The sequence below is a fragment of the Abrus precatorius genome, unplaced genomic scaffold (genome assembly GCF_003935025.1).
Source record: "Abrus precatorius isolate BTA unplaced genomic scaffold, Abrus_2018 Scaffold3, whole genome shotgun sequence".
Taxonomy (NCBI): Eukaryota; Viridiplantae; Streptophyta; class Magnoliopsida; order Fabales; family Fabaceae; genus Abrus; species Abrus precatorius.
In genome coordinates this window covers 19,614,663-19,636,015 of record NW_020874373.1, presented here as the reverse complement: position 1 = coordinate 19,636,015, position 21,353 = coordinate 19,614,663, and the positions used below count along the sequence as shown (strand labels likewise).

General features: G+C 35.3%; 1 protein-coding gene and 1 non-coding gene across 2 annotated transcripts; both read right to left on the bottom strand.

Moving 5' to 3' along the window:
- Positions 1 to 505: 505 nt before the first annotated feature.
- LOC113864017 lies at positions 506 to 610 on the bottom strand. The gene has a single exon (XR_003504626.1). It is a non-coding gene; the product is annotated as a small nucleolar RNA R71 (small nucleolar RNA).
- An 8,248-nt stretch (positions 611 to 8,858) lies between these two features.
- On the bottom strand, positions 8,859 to 10,055 carry LOC113862298. The gene has a single exon (XM_027495387.1). The coding sequence runs from the start codon at positions 10,053 to 10,055 to the stop codon at positions 8,859 to 8,861; it is 1,197 nt and encodes a 398-aa protein (XP_027351188.1).
- Positions 10,056 to 21,353: the final 11,298 nt, after the last annotated feature.

Below are 21,353 nucleotides of genomic sequence, written 5' to 3'. Positions count from 1 at the left end.
TTAGGACACATAGGAATCACTCTCAACACTATGAACACTCTGAATCATCATCATTTCCTACTGCATCTTGGCAATCTGTGACACCAATTTCTGTTTACTTTTCTACATTTTCACTTGACTCTAGTTTTGGAGCAATGGCAGGTGATGAGAGGACTCTTAAGGAGCTAGCTGCATCGGATGTCACATACCAAACATTGTGCATCCAATATCCAGATGTGGACGCCCCTTTTGTTTTGAAAACTGGATTAATTCACCTTCTACCTAAATTCCATGGTTTTGCAGGTGAAGACCATCACAAACACTTGAAGGAGTTTCACATTGTATGTTTCACCATGAGACCTCAAGGTGTTCCGGAGGAGCATGTCAAATTGAAGGCTTTCCCTTTCTCATTAATGGACACCGCGAAGAACTGGCTCTACTACCTTCCTCCTGGATCTATTACAAGTTGGGACACTCTCAAGAGATTGTTTCTGGAAAAAAATTTCCCTGCCTCAAGAGCTGCTTCAATAAGAAAGGAAATATGTGGTATTAAGCAGCTGGAAAGGGAAAGTTTGTATGAATATTGGGAGCGTTTCAAGAGACTTTGTGCTAACTGCCCCCATCATCAGATAAGTGACCAACTCCTAATCCAATACTTCTATGAGGACTTACACCCAATGGATAGGAGCATGATCAACGCAGCTAGTGGGGGAGCCCTAGTTGACAAGACTCCCGCTGCCGCTAGAAACCTCATTGAGAATATGGCAGCTAACTCTCAACAGTTTGCTACAAGGCAAAATTCTCTCATGTCCAGGAGTGTCAATGAAATTCAAACTTCAGATTCACACAAGCTGGAGTATAAGCTAGATGAGTTGGCTTATATGGTAAAACAGTTGGCATCCATCCAAAAGAATTCTACTGCATATACACCTCCACCTCCATCCATTCCAGCAATGCTTTGTGGGATTTGTTCATCTACGGATCACTTCACTGATAGGTGCCCCACATTGCAAGAAACTGAATCTTCGGAAGGTAATCCTCAAGCTTACGCTGCTAATATTTATGCTAATAAATTCCCTTTTCAGTAGCCGCAGCAACAACACAGTTGGGATTTATCTTCCAATAGATATAATCTCGGTTGGAGGAACCATCCTAACTTAAGGTGGGGAGGAAATACACAGCATCAAGGCTCTAGCCAACCAACTAACAACCATTTCCAACCGTATCAAGCTGGACAAAGCAAACCATATTTGGCCTAACAACATCACTATCCATCATCTTCATCTCAACAACACCATCAAACATCCCCTTTACTAGCTCCTGCACCTCAAAAGAGTGAGTCATCTTTGGAAGACCTTGTGAAGCAACTCACCATGAGTAATCTGAATTTCCAGCAACAGAGTCAGGCCTTCCAACAACAGACTCAAGCAAGTATCAAGGCCTTGGAGAATCAAATGGGTCAACTTGTTTTATCCCTAAATCAACTTCAATCTCAAGGTTCAGGCAATCTCCCTGCACAAACTATAACAAACCCAAAGAATGTGAGTGTTATTACCTTGAGATCTGGTAAGGTGATGCAAGAGCCAAAAATGCCTAAGAAGAAGGATCCTAGTTGCATTTTAGCTGCAGAGGGTGAAGGAGGAGAGATTAAGAGACAAGAGCAACCTGCACCTATGCCCACACCATGTCAACCAAAAGTGGTAGACAAAGAGGAGAGGTCCATTCCTATTCCCTTCTCTTAAAGAATGGTTCAGCCCAGCAAGAAGCAAGAAGAGGTTGATAAAGAAATTCTGGATACTTTCAGAAAAGTTGAAGTCAATATCCCCTTGTTAGATGCTATCAAGCAAATCCCAAAGTACGCCAAATTCCTTAAGTACTTGTGCACTCATAGAAGACGGCTAAAGGGTAATGAAAGAGTGAACATGGGGAGGAATGTATCAGCTCTTTTTGAGAGGCAGAAAACTTCCATGCCTGAGAAATGCAAAGATCCAGGGACGTTTACTATTCCCTGCATTATAGGAACCAATAGGATAAATAATGCCATGCTTGATTTAGGTGCATCTATTAATGTTATGCCTTTATCTATCTTCACATATTTGTCTCTTGGACCATTGCAGCCCACAGGTGTCATCATCCAGCTAGCAAACAGGAGCACATCACATCTTGCTGGACTTGTGGAAGATGTGTTAGTGAGGGTGAATGACCTCATTTTTCTAGCTGATTTTTACATCCTTGACATGAAAGAGTCAATGGATAGTGTTGCACCAATCATTTTGGGAAGACCGTTCTTAAAGACTGCGAGAACGAAGATTGATGTGCATTCCGGATCACTTACTATGGAGTTTGGAGACAGTGTTGTCCGCTTTAACATATTGGATGCTATGAAGCACCCAAATGAAGAACACTCTGTTTTTCACATTAACCATCTTGATGAATTAATAGATGATAGTTTGTCTGAATTTCTAGGAGGAGACTCTCTCCTTAATTTTTCTGATTGTGTAGATACTTCCAATTGTGAATCGTGTAATAGTTCTTCTCTGTGTGACATTTGTGCTGAGATTTCTGATTATTTGAATGCAAATTCTACTACTTTCAATGTTGATGAACCTGAAAATTCCATAGGGTTAGAATGTGATGTATTGAGTACAACAAGTACAGTTGAATCTAACGCCTTTGGTTTGAATATTGCAGAGACTTTGTCAAATGAAAATGCCAAATCACTTCCTTCTGTGGAGCAACCTCCCACATTGGAGTTGAAGCCCCTACCAGAACATTATGAGAAGCTCCCGGTCATTATTTCCACCAAGCTTGAAGGCAATCAAGAGGAGATATTGTTGGAAGTAATTAAAAGGCACAAGAGAGCTATTGGATGGACTTTAGCTGACATTCCTGGTATTAGCCCTCTCCTATGCATGCACAAAATTCTATTGAAAGAGGGGATTAAATTAGTGAAGCAGCTTCAGAGGAAAAGAGGAAAAGGAAGCCACAACTCCAAGAACTAGAAGCGCTGCACATAGGAGCATATGAAGACTCAAGAACCTACAAGGAGAGAACCAAGCAGTATCATGATAAATTGATAGGTATAGGAGAGTCCTGTGTAGGTCAAAGGATGCTTCTATTCAACTCACACCTCAAATTTATGATTGGAAAGCTTCGCTCAAAGTGGATTGGTCCATTTATAGTCACACAAGTGTTTCCTAATGGTGTAGTGGAAATCAAGAGTGACTCCACTAACAAATGTTTCACAGTGAATGGACATCGCCTGAAGCATTTTTTGGAGAACTCAGTTCCCTTGGAGGAGATTGAAGAGATGGATGTGTACTCTCCCATCATTTCCTTCAACCAAGACCCCTATCATGAGTAAATCACTTCATACGTCAAGCTAATGACGTTAAAGAAGTGCTCTGTGAGAGGCAACTCACGCGTGAATAAGGAATTTTGTTCTTTCCCTTTGCATTCTTTCAATTGAGTTTTTGTTTTTGTTTGTTTTCATTTGTAGATACAATTCAACTTTGTGTGAATAATTTTCTGTGGACTCAGAATTTTTGCAGGGATTGTGGCAGCAGCAAACACTTTGGGTACTCATTCATGCTTGGTACAATTTGTTTTTCGTGAGAATAGTCACTTTCATAAGCCATAGTGGTCACTTTGGCTTAAGGTAAGCATATTTCTCTCTGTAGTTCCCACTTTTAAGAGTGAAAGTGGCTACTTTGACAACCAGGAGGTCAATAGTTTGCGCGTGGACACTTTCAAGTCCAAAAGTAACCACGCGCAATTCCCTTTGCATTTTGGGGCTTACTGTAGTTGCCACTTTCTCACTTGAAAGTGGCCACGCACACTTGTCCCATAAAATAACCCACTGGAGTTTCCACTTTGAAGCCCCAAAGTAACCACGTGCATATGCCCACACACACAACATCACTGTAGTTGCCACTTTCTCCCTTGAAAGTGGCCACGCGCACCACACTTTGGGCCAGCCCATTGCGCGCAGCCCCTTAAGTCCCTCAAAGTCACAACGCCACACTTCACTCACTACACACTCCCTCAAACACCCACTCAAGCACCGCACTTCACGACGCACCTCACGCCACCACTCCCTCACCTCCCAAATTGAGTTTTTGCAACCCCACTCCTCACATTTTCACTTCCGCCGCCACACCCAAAGCTCCAAGCAAGGTAAATCTCTCAACTTCTCTTAATTCATGGGTTAGGGTTCTTGGATCCCCAATTTAGGGCTTTTTAAATGTGCCCTTATATGTTGAAATTGATGTGAATTTCTTGTTTAATTAAGCAATCTTGTATGAATTAGAGTAGGTGAGGTCCTTTAATTGCACCCAATGGTCATGTGTGGTTGCCACCATGTTCTAGGTTCCCACTTTTGTCACCAAAAGTGGCCACGCCCATTTCCCCTTTGTTATGAATCTCATTTGCTATTTTCGTTATGCCCATTCCCTTTATTTTTATGTTCTCAAACATGCCCATCATGCCATTCCTTTTCATATTCATGCATGTTGATATCTAAATTCGGTTTATGTCCATTTACATTGAGTTCTAACCTCTCCATTTTGCTGTTTTACTTCTCAAATTCCATGGTATAGAAGCAGAGGAAGATGAAGATGCCACCTCATCCACCTCTGATAAAGATGCCACTTAGTCTACCTTTCGTGTTTTTTTTTCTTTCTCTGCTTAGATGCCCTCAGTTCCATTAGGAGGAGAATCATTATGCCCCTGAACTTTGAGTACATCATCTATAAAAGGGGGGTGAACTCTTTGTCTCTATTTTGCATTTCTTTGTAGCTTACTTTTCCTGCACCATACTAGATAAAAGACAAAAATATTTCCTCATTTCAATTATTCTCTTTTCCTTTTAATCTAGTTCTCTTTTGTATTTTGCTTTTATGCTCTAATTGCATTTCCCATCCAACTCTTACTCATTCTCATTTTTGTACATATTTACTGTCCCTACTATTTTGAACATATATTTTCTCGTCGGGTGAATTGTACTCTCATTTTGCAAGTTATTATCACCTTTGCCATGGTAGTGAATTGGGCCTTTTTACTTCTTTTCTGTGTGCATATTACAGGTATTTTTGCATTCATCTTCTAGAACTTGCCTTGTTTCTTAATTAAATATGCATTGTTCAATTTTCCATCTAGATGATTGAGGCCTTCTTTGCACATACCCTTCCCCCCACCCTTGCACTTCATTTCCTTGTTCCCCACTTCTTACTTTTGCCAAACTTAGTCAACAAAAATAATTCCCTTTCCAAACTTCTTGCTATATTTGGGGTGTTGATTATGCTTGTAGTTGCTTGAGGACAAGCAATGTCTTAAGTTTGGGGTGGTGGAAAGCATACATGTTCATAATACATGTAAAAAAAAAATGATGATTGTCAAAGTCCATGATATCACAAAAATATGAATGAATGAATGAAAAAGGAGGAAAGAAAGAAAGAAAAATATAGCAAAGCATTTGAGTTGAAAAAGGATTTCCACATAAGGCAAATTAAAAAAAAATATGGTGAAAGAATGCTTGAACCTCTTAAGCTACATCATTTAAGGCATTCTACTCTAGTTGTTGTACTAAATCACTCAAAAGAACTCCCTCCTCTTGAGTACCCACTTGATCTTGTGACCCTCCTTGATTAAATTTGAGCCTATCCCAACCCCATTTGTGACCAATAAAGCCCTCATGATAGGTGGTTCATTGTGTCTAGGCAAAGGAGATTGAGAATATGGGCAAGCCTATGGTAAGGTGAGGCTAAATGCATAGATTGAGGGAAAACACTTAGCTTGAAATGTTATTGAGTGATGAGTGAAACACCACCTTGTGAGATGGATAGTTTCTTTGCATTATGTGAGTTGCATGAAACCTTACTTGATTCTTTTGTTTCAATTTAGTGGGACTTTGCATGGAACATTTGACATGAATATGATTCCTTTGTTGAATGAGTCTATGGTTGTGAAAATATTGGAAGTGCTAATTAAAGCACGAAGTTGAAATGAAAATCTCTAAAAAAAAATTCTTTGGATAAATCCAACCCTCTTCATTTGAATTGCGTGAATTTTGATTTGCTTGAGGACAAGCAAAAGTTTAAGTTTGGGGTTGTGATGAATCCACTTTTTATTATATTTTTACTTGCCTTTTTGGTGCTCCTTGATAGAAAAAAATGGACTTAGATAGTGCAAATAATATAGAAATCACATTTTGAGTAAATATCATAGGTTTATTAATTTTTGGTTAATTTGCATTTAATTACATAGATATAGATTGCAATTTTAATTATCTTGATAATTTTGCAGAGTCCCCAAGTTAATTTTTGAGAAATCTTGGCCCTTGGATGAAGGTTGGCTTCAGAGTAGCCACTTTCAAGAGCAAAAGTGGCAACTACGGCAAGTTTGGAAATTAAAGGACCCAGAGTAGCCACTATTGCCTCTCATCGTGACCACTCCAGGGAGCTCCAGGACGCCGTTTGGGAAGCATTTCTGCGCGTGGACACTATTGGCTCTGATAGTAGCCACGCGCACCAGAGTAGCCACTTTCAGCACAAAAAGTGGCAACTCCAGAGAAGTGGCAAACCTTTCATCCTGCGCGTGGACTCTCTTTTGGCCCAAAATGGATACTTTCAAAGCAAAAAGTGGACACTTTGCTGACATGGCATCCAATATAAATAGGTTTTAGGAATTAGGGTATGGGACTTTTACACTTTACACATTTTTCCTTTGCCAAATTGAGCGAATTTTTCAGAACATTGAAGTCTTGGGTGACAGCCAAGGGTCCTCTATAGGTTTTAATTTCCAATTTCCCTTTTGATTTTTGTTAAATTTACACTAATGCTGCTTGCGTTCTTGCATTTCTTTCTTTCATTTGTGAAGCCCATCCATATGGAGGGCTAATTTCTCTTGTAATTCCTAGTCAACTCATATAGTTCTTGAATTCTTGGGCTTAATGGCAATATTGCTCTTTCTTTCCTTGGATTTATTAACCCCAATCTCTGAATGAAATGAAATTTGCATGAAGGGAACATTGCTTCATGAACCCTAAATTACCCAAACGAAATTCTAATCCAAAATTGCTTAATTTTGATTAATCTTTGAGATTGCTTAATCTTAGGGATAGAGATTGGAGCCCTTTAAGATGCTTAATTTTAATTGGGATGCTAAAGTTAATTTACGCTTGATAGATTAACTTAATTCAAGGGAAAAATTGGGGATTATTGAATCATTTGAAAGAATAGGGATAGAATTCGTTGATTGACTAGGGATTACGCTTCTTAATTGATTGAACTTCACTAATTTACATTTGCTCTTGATTAAAATCTTGAAATTGACAAACCCTCCCCCCAATTTACTTGCTTTAAAATCTATGTTTACACGTGTTCGATGTATGTTCCCAACCAAAAATTCCTTGGAGACAACCTAGGACAACACCCTAGTACTGCATTCATTTCTTTGCATATTTGATGAAGATTAACGACAATCTTTGTGCATAACGAATAGCGAAAAATCGTTTCATCAGTCATATATTGAAACTTCACCAAAATGTCATGATGTTTTACTTTTTTGGCATTAATTAATATAACAATAGACTATATTACTAAATTACTAATGAATGCATTAAAATTAAACTTACTAATTCTTGACGTACATATATAATTAATAAATAATAAAGAGCATAAATAAGGAGATAATACATTTTCAAGCTTACTTCATATTATTTAAAATCTACAAAAATACTAAATTGTATAGGCATCACTATTATCCTTGACTTTACACATATAATAAGAAAAGAAATCTGAAAATATTGTTAGTTTGTCTAAGTTAGCAAGCTTGTCCGTTATTTGGTCTAATTGTCATTTTTTACAAGAATGACATCTCTAACCTTTTTAAGAAAGAAAAAGGGTTAATAAGGTAACATCCTCAACTTAAATAGGATTATAAAAAAATTATTAAATTAAAGTTATTTTTTATTTGTTTAATTTGGTTATTGTATGTATTACATTTTTATTTATATGTAACTATCTTTTTTTTAATTTCTCATAAAATAAGGTTGAAAAGTAAATCCTCTTATTGGAGGTCTTTCTGCAGCTTCATATTCTCTTTTATTAATATTCCACAACATCTTTTCCAAAATTCACTGTCTGATTTTGTTTATTTTGACCTTGTCCTACGTACATAATTATTTTAAAATTAATAATATATTTATTTATTAATCATACTGTATATTTAAATTAATAAGTATTGAATGAAAAAATAATTTCTTTTAAATTAAATTTAAAAGCATCAGAGATACTTCCAACTATTGATAAAAGAGACAAAGGAGGATAGCTAATTAAACAGTAGTCAAAGAAAACAAATTACACCACAACTATGATAAGACACGATAAAACAAATTACACCACAACTATGATAAGACACGATAAAACAAATTACACCACAACTATGATAAGACACGATAGCTTATATAGATCAAACTTTGAACAATAAAACTTATGAAGCCAAACAGACCGAATGACAGCAAACAATGTAATGGTTTCAGAAGTTTTCTATTTTTCATGGACTTAGTTCTAAATGAGACTCAAAGTGCTCCTTGCAATTATAGAACTACTCAGCATGAACTCCTATCCAAGCTTGTGTTTTGGACCACACCATAGAGGGAAAATGTCATACGAGGAATAAATGTAATGTGGATTGGGTTTTATGCTCACATAGCAAAAAGGGCATAACTGCACATCAAATCCAACAATGACATTTCTTTCTGCAAGATATTTAGAAGGATAAGTATTTGCAGAATTAGTGTTCAAAGACAAATACGTAATAGAGGCAAAGAAAGTGTCAGGGCTGTAATTTCGTAAAAATTTAAGAATATTTGGTTGATCTTATAATAGCCAAACCGGAGGAGGATTGAAGAAGGTTGAGTGTGGAAATAGTTGGCTGATGCTTTCATCTTCAAGATTAAATACACCAATATCATGACCACCATATGCATAATTGTCAAGCTGGTATCTCAAATTGTTGTCGGTGAAATATATACAATTCCTTGCATAATTCCCCTTTTCATCAGCGAAAGGCGGTTTCCAGGTAGATAAATTATATCCGAGTATTAAGACGTAACTTCCCAAATTAAACTTTCTGAACCACTGACCTGTACTTTGATCTAATTCAAATATATCAAATCCAGCAGTCTTGTAAAGATCTCTTAATTGCCGATTTCCATAGTCCACATATCTCAGAACCATTAATAGATGGCCGTCAGGATTCCGAACCAAATATTTAATTCTACTGCAAATAGTAATAGATGTTTGTGGTCGTTTCACATTCCTAATTCTTCCACCAGATACTGTTTTCATGTCAAACTCATAAAGGTAACCGTATTCATCAATAGCATAAATCTTACTTTGATGAAATATGACATCTCGAATGCCAGATCTTCGCCCTCTATATATATCTATAAATGGAAGATTTGTCCATTTATCATCACCAAACCTATAAAAAGCCAATTCAGGATACCACCCATAGATAGCCACAGCCATGAACTTGTCTTGGTCGTCAGGGGGAGAAGAGAGAACAACCTTTTCAATGAACTTCTTTTGCATATGAATGCTGTCAATGATAACAATAAAGGGGGGTTCATCTGAATCTTCCTTATCTACAGTTGAGTCTTTTACAGTGTATTCCTTGCCATGCTCATCAGGCTGATAACTGAGCACATTTGGAAAAGTTGACAATGGTGGAAGACCAAAGGAAGAACCGGTTAATGGATTCAACATTCGCAATTTTCCACCGGTTTCAACCACGATCAACCATCCGAAGGAAGATCCGCGTATTTTTGTGTTCTTCAACTCTGGCAATCTCAAGTGATGGTCATAAACTTCCTCGTCGAACGGCAACACTAGCCATGGACCTCTCAGTGCTACGTTGGTTGGGATCTTAGGCAAAGCTTTGTTCCATGATTTGTTGACAGCACGAAGCCTAACATAGTCATCGTAGGAAGAAATATGTTTAGCTATCTCATCAAGCAAATCTGGATGAAGCTCTCCCCAGTATTGTCCAGGCTTCTCTTTACGAAAGGCCATGATCGAGCAAAAAGACAAGATTCCAAAACCAGTGAATCGAATCCAAAAACACAGTGATTAGTTTGAGCGATGCCAAGCGGCCAAAAACAAGGCAACATTCAAGAATATTTAAGCAATGAAAAAAGTTATCCAACTCCTATAATCAAATCCCTTTGTTTTCGGTGAAAACTAACTGATACTGCGAGAATATCAAGCAACCAGTGAGAAAATTTCTCCCCACCTAAACAAAAAAATCCTAAAATAAAGATGAGATAAAACACAATTATCCATAGTATTTATCCTACTTGTTTTAGTTTTTTCTATTTTGTTTTTTCTGGCGGTTAGTTCGATTCAACAAAATATACGGTCAACGCAATAAAATTGGTTTAATTTATATTTAATAAGTTATAATTTATCTTTAAAATAAATAAAATACTTAAATTAAGTATAAAAAATATAATAGACTTACATTAATATAAAAATATTTTATCTCATTATAATTACATAGTATAATATTCAAGTAAAAAAAAAAAAAGTAATAGTTGAGCTCAAAGCTTAACGGTGTATTATTTTCTTTCACAATACTTAATAAATTTGAATCTCTCCTCTTCCGAAAATTCTTTAAAAGTAATTCACAATGTAAATATCTTTGATTAAAATAAAAAAATTACACAGAGCTATACAAAAAAAATCACTTTTATAGAAAAAGATATTTCGTAGGATTATAATATAAATGGATGAGGATCCATTTACATTCCGTGTGTTTTGGTATACAGTATCTCGTAATAACTTTTATAGCTATAATAAAGTTTTATTAATTTGACCATTAAATTCAAAGTTCATACCAAATTTTATACAATATAAAAATATTTAGTACTTCATCATGTCACTTTGTTTTGACAGATAATAAGTTATTAAAAATACAAATGAATGTAAATCATTAGAATATATACCTATTGTTGTTCAATTTTTCTAAAATTTGCCATGCTTGTTTGTTAATGTAATATTCCATAATTCAAGGTCTAATCAATTAAATTTAATTTTTATGAAAATTTATTGAGAGATATAGGTATATTGGGCTTACACTTGGATATAAGTGGATCCCCATATATATATATAAATTTAAATTTATGATATCTAATCAACTCGTTAATTGATATTTGATTATTATGATTTTGAAATATTAAATTGAAATGTACGTTTGGTGGATAATTAAATTGAAAACTAAGATTTAATTTTATAGCATAAAATCTACTCATCGTAATTTAGTTTTAATAATAATATTTTTTTGGTATCTGCCAAAAGTAATATTTTTTTGTTATATTTTTAAAAATAATATTTATTAAAATGGAAATTTTAAATTGCCATGTGATTGCGGTGGATAAAATGAAGGCTATTTTGTGATTTTATAACACAATACTTCTTATAAATTGCAATTGTGATGTTGCTTCGGTGTATATATATAATAAGATCAAATTAAAATAGGATAATATTTATATAATAGATCAAATTATTACTGTTCAAACTAAATCAAATCAAAATAACATATAAGTTATGTAATTGATTAAAATATTATTGCTCAAACTAAACCAAATCAAAATAAGAGTAAAACTTAATAAAATCAAAATTAGACCAAATTTTTAGGATACAGCGAAATTAAATTAATAATATCAATGAAAATTATATCTAAACTATGTAATACGGTCAAATCAAAATAATATCAAATTCAAAGTAATCTAGATTGAATTAGAGTATGTTATTTGGTTTGCAGCTTGTAAGTTTGTAATACATAAAAACATTAAAGTAATCTAGATTAAATTAGACTTCAAAGAAGCCCTGCAGTTAGTATTGAGTATTCAAAGTTGTAACTATCCTTCCTTCCATCTGATTAATGCTATTAGAAATATTTAAAAAGGCATCTTTTTTATTAGGTTTAGGGATATGTTGAGAGAGGGAAATAGGTGTGCAACATGTTGGCTAAATTAGGTCTAAATTATGTTGATACAACCTCATACTTTGATAAAGACCCCCTCCCCTGGTTTCTTTTCTTGGCCTAGAGTCTTTAGGAATCTGAAACCTTAGATTATGTAGATAGTTTTTTTGTTTGGTACCTATTTAATAGAAAAAAAAAATATCAAATTTATGTAATATAGTAAATTTTCATTGTTTAAACTTAATCATATTAAAATAAAAAATTATAAAAATTGGTTCAGATATATTAATTTTTAAATGTATAAAAAAAGTTAAATGAAAATTTATTTATAATTGAGGGAGTAGATATAATATGAAAAATTAAATACTGTAATTTTTGTCAAGTAAGCATTCCTTTCAAAATCAAGGAGGAAGTTTACAATGTTTTACCTTAAGGATTTTTTTTATATAAATAATACATATTTTAAAAAAATTCTTTGAATAAGGTAAAGTAATAACTAATTTCCTATGCGAGGTTATTTTTTACTAAATTAGCGTTAGTATCGAACCTATATAGATGATAATATTTTTTTAATAAACTATCGTCCCATGATATCCAATACAAATCTAGAGACCAACACGTGACTTCTTATAAACAGCACAGAAACATTAGACGTTGGACAATGATGATTGAAACACGCATCATAACCATATATGTATCGTCCGAGATGCGTCCATAACTATGTCAGTATTGGCTGGCAGAAGACGATACTAAAGGAACCTAGCATGTGTCAAAATCTTGTGGTCTAACACTGTAAATACACCCTTTTATCCAAAATAGTTGGTTATATAATTTTAGTATTTTAATTAAATAAATATTTAGTTAAACTTAATTTTTAATTAAAATAAGAATTTTGATAGTTTAAAAATTTTATTTTGAAGAATCAATTAAAGTAGAAAAATATAAATAATTTATTCATGCATATTTAGTAATTTATTTTTCAGTATTGAGTAAATTTTTGTATTTGTATATGTTATTTAAAAATTATAAAGTTATTATTTTATTTTATAAAATTTGGAAAAGAAGATATCAAATGTAATATTAATAAAGAAAAATTAGTCTTTTGATCTCTTAACTTTAGAGTAAAATTTGTTGTATCTTTTAACTTTTTTTTTTTGTTCATTTTTGTAATACAACTTTTTAAAAAGTTTCAAATAAGTCCTCTTCCATTAAAAACCCTAACTTCCTTAAAGAGTTTTGTCATTTTGTGTTATGTGTACTATGCAGTACTGTTCATTGTCTTCTTCTTCAGATCTCTGATCTTATCTCCGACACCTTTTCTATTTCTTTCTCCCTTTCATCTTCATCTTTTTATACTCAAAACTTCAGCTTCTTGCCACTAACACCAAATGTAACATCTTATAAGAAAAATTTTATACTCAAAGCTCCGATCTTATCTCTGACACCTTTTCTATTTCTTTCTCCCTTTCATCTTCATTTTTTTATACTCAAAACTTCATCTTCTTGCCACTAACACCAAATTTAACACCTTAATTTAAATTTATGAAATAAATTGATTTCACAATAAATGGGAATAAGAAAATTTTCATTCAAGGATTCCCAATACATAGTTCGACAAAAGTATTTCAAAATAAGGATGAATTACAAATTTGAATCAAATCACTGCTATAGGACTAATTCAAATACATCAGAGTTTTCAAAATAATTTTCTAAGTCCTATAGCAGTTTTATCCATCCCTTCACTAAGTCCGATGCTTATCGTCTTGGTCACCTGAAAAATAAATGTAAGGGTAAGTACTCTACACTATCACTCACACAAGCACAAAGTCTCACCTTGCCCATTCCACACTTTTTTGAACATAATTTGAATCATGCATCAACAAGTACTAGACAATAATTTTATCATTCCATTCTTATTCACACACAGGTACACTCACTGCACCATCAAAAAATTCACATAAAACACCCATGTGCGCTCACTGCACGTTAACCACACTCACTGTGGCACTGTGATCACAGATTCTTGATGCCTTAACCTCAGGGACTTACTCAGTTTCACACCATGGATGGTCACAGGATAGCTTCCGCTCCACGGATACAACGTTTGCAGTACTGAGCCCCCAAGCAAAGGTGTTAGTCAGAGGTTGAGTCAGGAGGAGAGTGTGTGGCCTGCGGTGCACCCACGCTCACTGTTAGTGTCACCACCACCCTCTCTTCCCCAAGGTATTTCTAGCGTCCCCATCTTCCACACCGTCAGTGTATCGTTGAACCATTCATAGTTTCTAACATATTCTAACATAATCATATTCACAGTCAACATGTCATTCACACATATTCTCACCCATTTTATATTATTCGACATCAATCAATGTCATGCAATCACATACAATCACCCACATACTCAATCACATCACGTTATTCACTTTCACACATTGCACGTATGCCCACATTCAATCACATTACACTCAAACATCCAATTTTCATAGAAATCCTATCACAATCAAGCCAATTCATCATACACATGTTCAACATTCATTTCATCATGTTCAATCAAGAATCTTCTATCAAAACACGCCTATTCCTACATTCTATCTCAACCACATTGCAACTCATAGCAAGTAAACGAATTCAAAACAAAAAGGGATAAGGTAGAGTCCCCTTACCTCAGAATCAAGGCCCACAACACAAATCAATGGTGAAAATGTTCCCCATACGAATTTTCATCCTAAACACATGAAAAACTCTGAGAAATAAAAAGAACAGGGAAGAGGAACGAAAACTAAAACCCTAATTCTTTGAACTTACCTCTAAGCGCCCTAAACACGATTCCAACCTTCAATCTTACACCCAAATGGCGTTGGAGGTAATTTAATCAGTGAAATAGGGTTGAGGGTTGAGAGAATCGAAGAGAGTTCAAAGAGAGGAATGAGAAACGAATTTTCCAAACCCTAAACCCCTCAAATACCCTATGAGTCACGATACTCTTGCTACAACGAGACATCTCTCACTACAACGAAAATATTAGAGGAAACTGCATTCTGGTTTCTATAGAATCTCACTACAGAGAGGCTCTCTTGCTATAGCGAGACTGCAACCTGGAAATGTGATAAATCCATATTTTACTAGTATTTTACCTCAGTCTTTAATACACTTGGTAGAGAAAATATAATTGAAAAAGCTAAAAAAAACTTATAAAAATGATAGAATGTTCAATTTCTTTCTAAATAGTTTAGTTGTTTAGATTTTGTGAATTTTCTGTGTAAAAATTACTGATTAGAACATATTTTGCAGGAAACTCTGAGCTGAGATCATAAGGTTGGAAGATCAAGAGAAAGGTAGAAGAAAATTAGCAATTTTGTAGACAAAGAGCAAGGAATAATGAAGCTAAGTGCTGGGTATTATCACTATTTCTAAGGAAAGTGATCATTCGAGAGCCTAAGTTCAGAGGCTAACCTGTGCGTTAATACTTTTTCTAACAATAGTAACCACGCCCATGAAGAAAGACTCTGCATTATCACTATTGCAAATAATAGTGATTATTCCATAGTAAAGTGAACACGCACAAGTCTGGATAGAAGCAATAAGCTGCGTGTGATCACTATTTCTGAGTAAAGTGATCATGCGCATGATCCAAAGGCAAAACAAGCTTTGCGTTGTTACTTTTATCAATAAAAGTGATCGTTCCAAAGAGCTTTCCAACAAAACAGGTTGCGTGTGACTCTTATTGTGAATAAAAGTGAACACACGCATGCTATTTGAGGAAATCCATCTCTGTGTTGCTACTATTATAAACAAAAGTGGTTGTTCCAGTCATAAAGGTTACCAGAAAGGCTTCTGGGTAGTTACTTTATGTTATAAAAGTAACCACGCCAAAAAGGCGAGAAATTCTATAAATATGAATTAGCTCAAAATTTTTGCATCTTTTGTTCATTTTTTCATTTTCTTGTCTTGAGAGAGAGAGAGATTGGGGATGAACACCAAGCTTCACTTCTTGAGGAATCAGATTGAAGATTTGATTAAAGATGATTCTTTGCTCATCTCCTTCTTCTCTTTCTTTCTCTTTTCACTTTGTAATGACTGTCTAAACTCTTTGTAGTTAGGGATTTATGGATCTAAAATGGAAGTGTTAATTTCATTTTGGATCTAAACTTTTGAGTATTTGATTGAATTGAGTAGTTAATTCTATTAATAAAGTAGTTGTTGGATGGAAATTCAATTTGCTTAACACAGACAAGCTTTTATCAATGGAAGTTGAAATTGTTTCTCAGATCCGAATTAACTACCAAGATTTTTGATTTCTTAGGAATAAGTCATCTTAATCTTGCAATCTTGTGATTTCTAATTCTTAATGCAACATTTAATTGAATCAAATTTAAGGAATTAGGATGGTTGAGTTGAATGTTAAGGTCATTGAGTTAAGGAATTAACCTTTGGCTATGAAATTGTGCAACTGGTTGTCAATCAATTCAAATGCTTGAATGATCAGAACTTGATTGAGTTAATACTGAAGTTTTGGTGAAGTAAACCCCTAACTATGCTTCATACATCTGTTTCACTACAAAAATTCGTGACTCTAGTTTTGTTATATTTTGCACTTTTTGCACTTATCAATTTGCTTCCAAATGTTACAAATTCCAATTGAATTATGTTAGACTTAATTAGTTATTGAATTGTGAAGTGATACTTGAGGAAACTATTTCCTAAGAATGATACTTAGGACTCAACTTGATTCCAAGATTTTATACCTTTCTACAACTATACTAGTACACTTGCTAGTTAAGTTCACTTTTAGTGTAACTATTCATAGAGTGACAATAGACCAATGGACAGGCTGAACTCTCTACCAGAGAAATAAAGAAGATACTTGAGAGAGTTATGCAGCCACACAGGAAAGATTGGTGTCGAAGACTTGATGATGCATTGTGGGCGCATAGAACTGCATTCAAGACACTTTTAGGCATGTCATTATATAGGTTTGTCTATGGAAAAGCTTGCCATCTTCCAGTTGAGATAGAACACAAGACATATTAGGCAGTGAAGACTTATAATCTGCACTATGACTTCGTTGGAGAGCAAAGGAAGTTGCTGTAAGAATTAGAGGAGCTATGTCTAGAGGCTTATGAGAACTCAATAATTTATAAGGAAAAGACCAAGAGGTACCATGACAAAACAATATCTAGAAAAGAGTTTTACATTGGTCAAAAGGTCCTCTTGTTCGATTCTCGCCTCAAATTCATGCCCATAAGGCTTAGATCAAGGTGGATAGGACCATTCACAGTCACAAAGGTATTCCCTATTGGTGTAGTGGAAATCAAGAGTGATTCCACTAGTAAGAGCTTCATGGTAAATGGGCACTTTGGGATATAGTATTCACTTTGGGATCATCTTGTTCTTTGAATTTTGAATAATTCTATTATTGCTACATTCTCCCTTTATACACATAACTAGCCCTGACCATTTCATTGATGCTGCTGGAAATCTGCATGACCAAGCACTACACACACACATTCTTTTTCCAATATTGCACATTAAAAGTGGTCACTCTCATGTCCAAAAGTGTTCACTGTGTGTGTGTGTGTGTGTGTGAATTTTCTGAGGCAAGAGTAGCTAATTTGGACTGTATTCCACATGCTTGGCCTAATTTTTCTACAATCTGTTGCATCAATTCAACCTGTGACAGTTGCATCCCCATGCATTTCTCTGCATGATTACACTTGTGTTGGACTGTTGCTGCACTCAAAATGCACAACATGAAGCATGATCATCCATAAGCCTGCCCATTGCCTACTTCTCCACTAGAATTCACACATACACACAAAAATCAAGAAGACTTTTCTAGGTTATAAAGGGGCATAGTGAAGGTGGAAAAATTACAACGGTAATCAAGCTAAAACCAAAGAGGATATAAGAACAATGAGGAATGAATCCAAAGAAAGTAAGCATGAAAGTAAATCCCCTAAACAAAGATATAATGTAATACAATCCAAAAATAATCCTCTTTTACTTTTGCTAGCCATCCAATGTTTCTTTTCCTTTTCTTTTTTCTCTTTTTCTTCTTCTTTTTTTAAAGTAGCTGATTTTTCTTTTCTCTTGCATTTTCTAAAGTAATCTCCCCCACAATTATTTCTATGACCATTCCCAAAACAATTCCAAAGTTCTTGTATCTCCTAAGGTTGGGTCATTTTATTGTTTTATACCTTTGGCTTGAAATGAGCTAAAATCACAAGAAATAGGACAATTAGGCTTGAGGGGGCTCAAACAATAGAAATAATGCAAGGTTGGTTTTTTGGCTAGTAGTTTGCAAGAAGGAAATGATGTCTCTATCATGTTAATGCAAGCATATGAAAATATAGTCTTAAAAAGGCTTAAGGCAAGTTCTAGTGCCATACAACCATAAGTGTAATCACACAATGAAGGCAAGTAAAATGACATGATATTGTCATCTATATGGCTCAAAACCTCACAAGGTATATATTCTATCCCAAATAATAAAACACACAAGATATCAAAGTCCACCTATCAAACTGAAGCATGATTCAATCAATCCATCAAAGCCTTGAAATAATAACTTAATTAGACTATGTACACATAAAAAATATAATACTTCCCCTCACTTGAAATTAACATTGTCCTCAATGAAAAACACAATAAACATAAGGACAATTCAAACAATCCAATAAGTGAGAGAAATGTAAGAAAACTCCCGAATTCAAAAGTGGCCTCCTTTTGTTCATGTTCCCCCAAGCTCTCATGAAAAACTTTGAGCCGATGCCCATTAACCTTGAAGCTCCTTTGTGATCCCATATCCTGAAGTTCAACAACACCATAAGGAAAAACGTTAATAACAAGAAAGGGACCATCCCACCTAGATCTCAATTTACCGGGCATAAACTTAAGGCTAGAATTATATAAAAGGACTTTATCACCAATATGGAACTCTTTACGCCCTATTAGCTTATAATGAAAAGCCTTGGTGCGCTCTTTGTAGATGTTGGAGTTCTTATATGCTTCTCTATGAATCTCCTCCAACTTTTATAATTGAAGCTTCCTATGAGAGCCAACTGCCTCTATATCTAGGTTACATTGCTTGATCGCCTAGAATGCCTTATGCTCCACTTCTACTGGTTGATGACATGTCTTACCAAAAACAACCCGATAAAGAGACATTCCTATGGTTGTTTTGTAGGCAGTTCTATAAGTCCACAGAGCTTCCTCCAAGCGTAGACTCTCATCCTGTCTGTTGGGTTGGAGAGTCTTCTCCAGAATTTGCTTTATTTCTCGATTGGAGATCTCTCTTTGTTTGTTAGTGTGAGGGTGGTATGGTGTAGAAACTTTATATATAACCCCAAACTTCTGAAGTAAGGCAGCCATTGTGCAATTGCAAAAGTGTGATCCCTGGTCACTGATTAATGCTCTAGGAAATCCAAACCTGCAGAAAATATGTGACTTTACAAAATCTACAACAACACGAGCATCATCACTACGAGTGGCCTTTGCCTCCACCCACTTGGAGACATAGTCCACTGCTAACAAAATATAGATATAGCCAAATGAAACAGGAAAGAGACCCATAAAATCTATGCCCCATACATCAAACATCTCACAGAAAAGGAGAGGTAGTTGGGGCATCTCATTTCGTCATAAGATGTTTCCAGTCCTTTGGCATCACCTGCATGTCTTACAAAAGTTGTGTGCATCCCGAAAGATTGTAGGCCAATATAGTCCAGAATCTAAAATCTTTCGGGTTGTACGTTAAGGTCCAAAGTGTCCACCACAAGCCAAAGAATGGCAAAATCTAAGCACAGACTGGAACTCAGGTTCGGGCACACAACGTCTAATAATCTTGTCACTGCACATCTTCCATAAGTATGGATCATCCTAAATGTAGTATTTGGAATCACTCTTCAGCTTGGCAGTTTGAGCTTTGGAAAAGTATGTAGGAATCTCCTTGGCAGCCAAATAATTCACCAAGTCTGCATACCAAGGATCATGCCCTCTAATGTGGTAAAGCTGCTCCTCTGGAAAGGTGTCTCTAATGAGGTGATCCTCCAGTGGCTACTGAATTCTGCTAAAATGGTCTGCCACTAGGTTTTCTGGACCACATTTATCTTTGATCTCAATGTCAAACTCTTGTAGAAGAAGCATCCAACGAATTAGTCTCAGTTTAGAATTTGACTTTTTAAGCAAGACCTCAAAGCTACATGATCAGAGAAAATAATTACTTTAGAGCCAAGTAAATATGAACGAAATGTATCTAAAGCAAAAACAATGGCTAAAAGTTCTTTTTTTGTAGTGGTGTAGTTTGCTTGTGCTATATCCAATGTCCGAGAAGCATAGGCTATGACATGGGGTTATTTCTTCACTTTTTGACCAAGGACAATGCCAACTACAAAGTTCGAAGCATCACACATAAGCTCAAACAGAATCTCCCAACTCAGAGGTTGAATGATTGGAGTAGAAGTGAGGCGCCTCTTCAGCTCACCAAAATCGTCCTTGCAGGTTTGATCAAAGATGAAATCAGCATCTTTCTGCAAAAGGGTAGATAATGGGGACGCGATTCTGCTGAAATCCTTGATGAAGCGCCTACAGAAACCTACATGGCCAAGAAAATAGCACACTTCTTCCACAGAAGTACGGTAAGGTAAAGAAAAAATTACATCAATCTTGGCTCTATCAGTCTCAATACCCTTACTTGACACTACATGCCCTTGTATAGTCCCTTCAGTCACCATAAAAATGACATTTCTCATAATTTAAAACCAACTTGAACCGTATGCACCTATTTAATACTCTAGACAAGCTATCTAAACATGCATCAAACGAACTCATAAACAGTAAAGTCATCCATGAATACTTCAAGTGAGGTCTCTAGGAAGTCCATAAATATGCTTATCATACACCTCTGAAAAGTGCTGGGTGCATTACATAGTCCGAATGGCTTCCGTCTGTAAGCAAAGGTACCAAAAGGACAAGTAAAGGTTGTCTTATGTTGATCCTCTAGGCTATGTGTATTTGAAAGTAACCAGAAAATCCTTCTACAAAGCAGTAATAGAATTTTCCTACTATCCGCTCTAAGACCTGATCAATAAAAGGCAGGGGAAAATGGTCCTTGCAAGTGGCGTGATTCACCCATTCTGAATTCTGGTCGGAATCAGCTCATCAAATTGGTTCTTTGTGACTGTTATGCCAGTCTTCTTGGGTACAACATGGATCGGACTTACCCACTCACTTTCAAAGATCAAGTATATCATTCCAGCAGCTAACAGTTTACCAACTTTTTTCTTCACTACCTCCAGGGGGGTGGGGTTTAGCCTTCTTTGGGGCTGTCTCACAGGTTTTGCATCTTCATCCAGCAGAATTTTATGCATACAAGTGGATGGGCTAAT

Excerpts from the sequence above, each read along its gene's own strand:
- LOC113862298 (XM_027495387.1), bottom strand. The coding sequence starts at position 10,055 with ATGGCCTTTCGTAAAGAGAAGCCTGGACAATACTGGGGAGAGCTTCAT.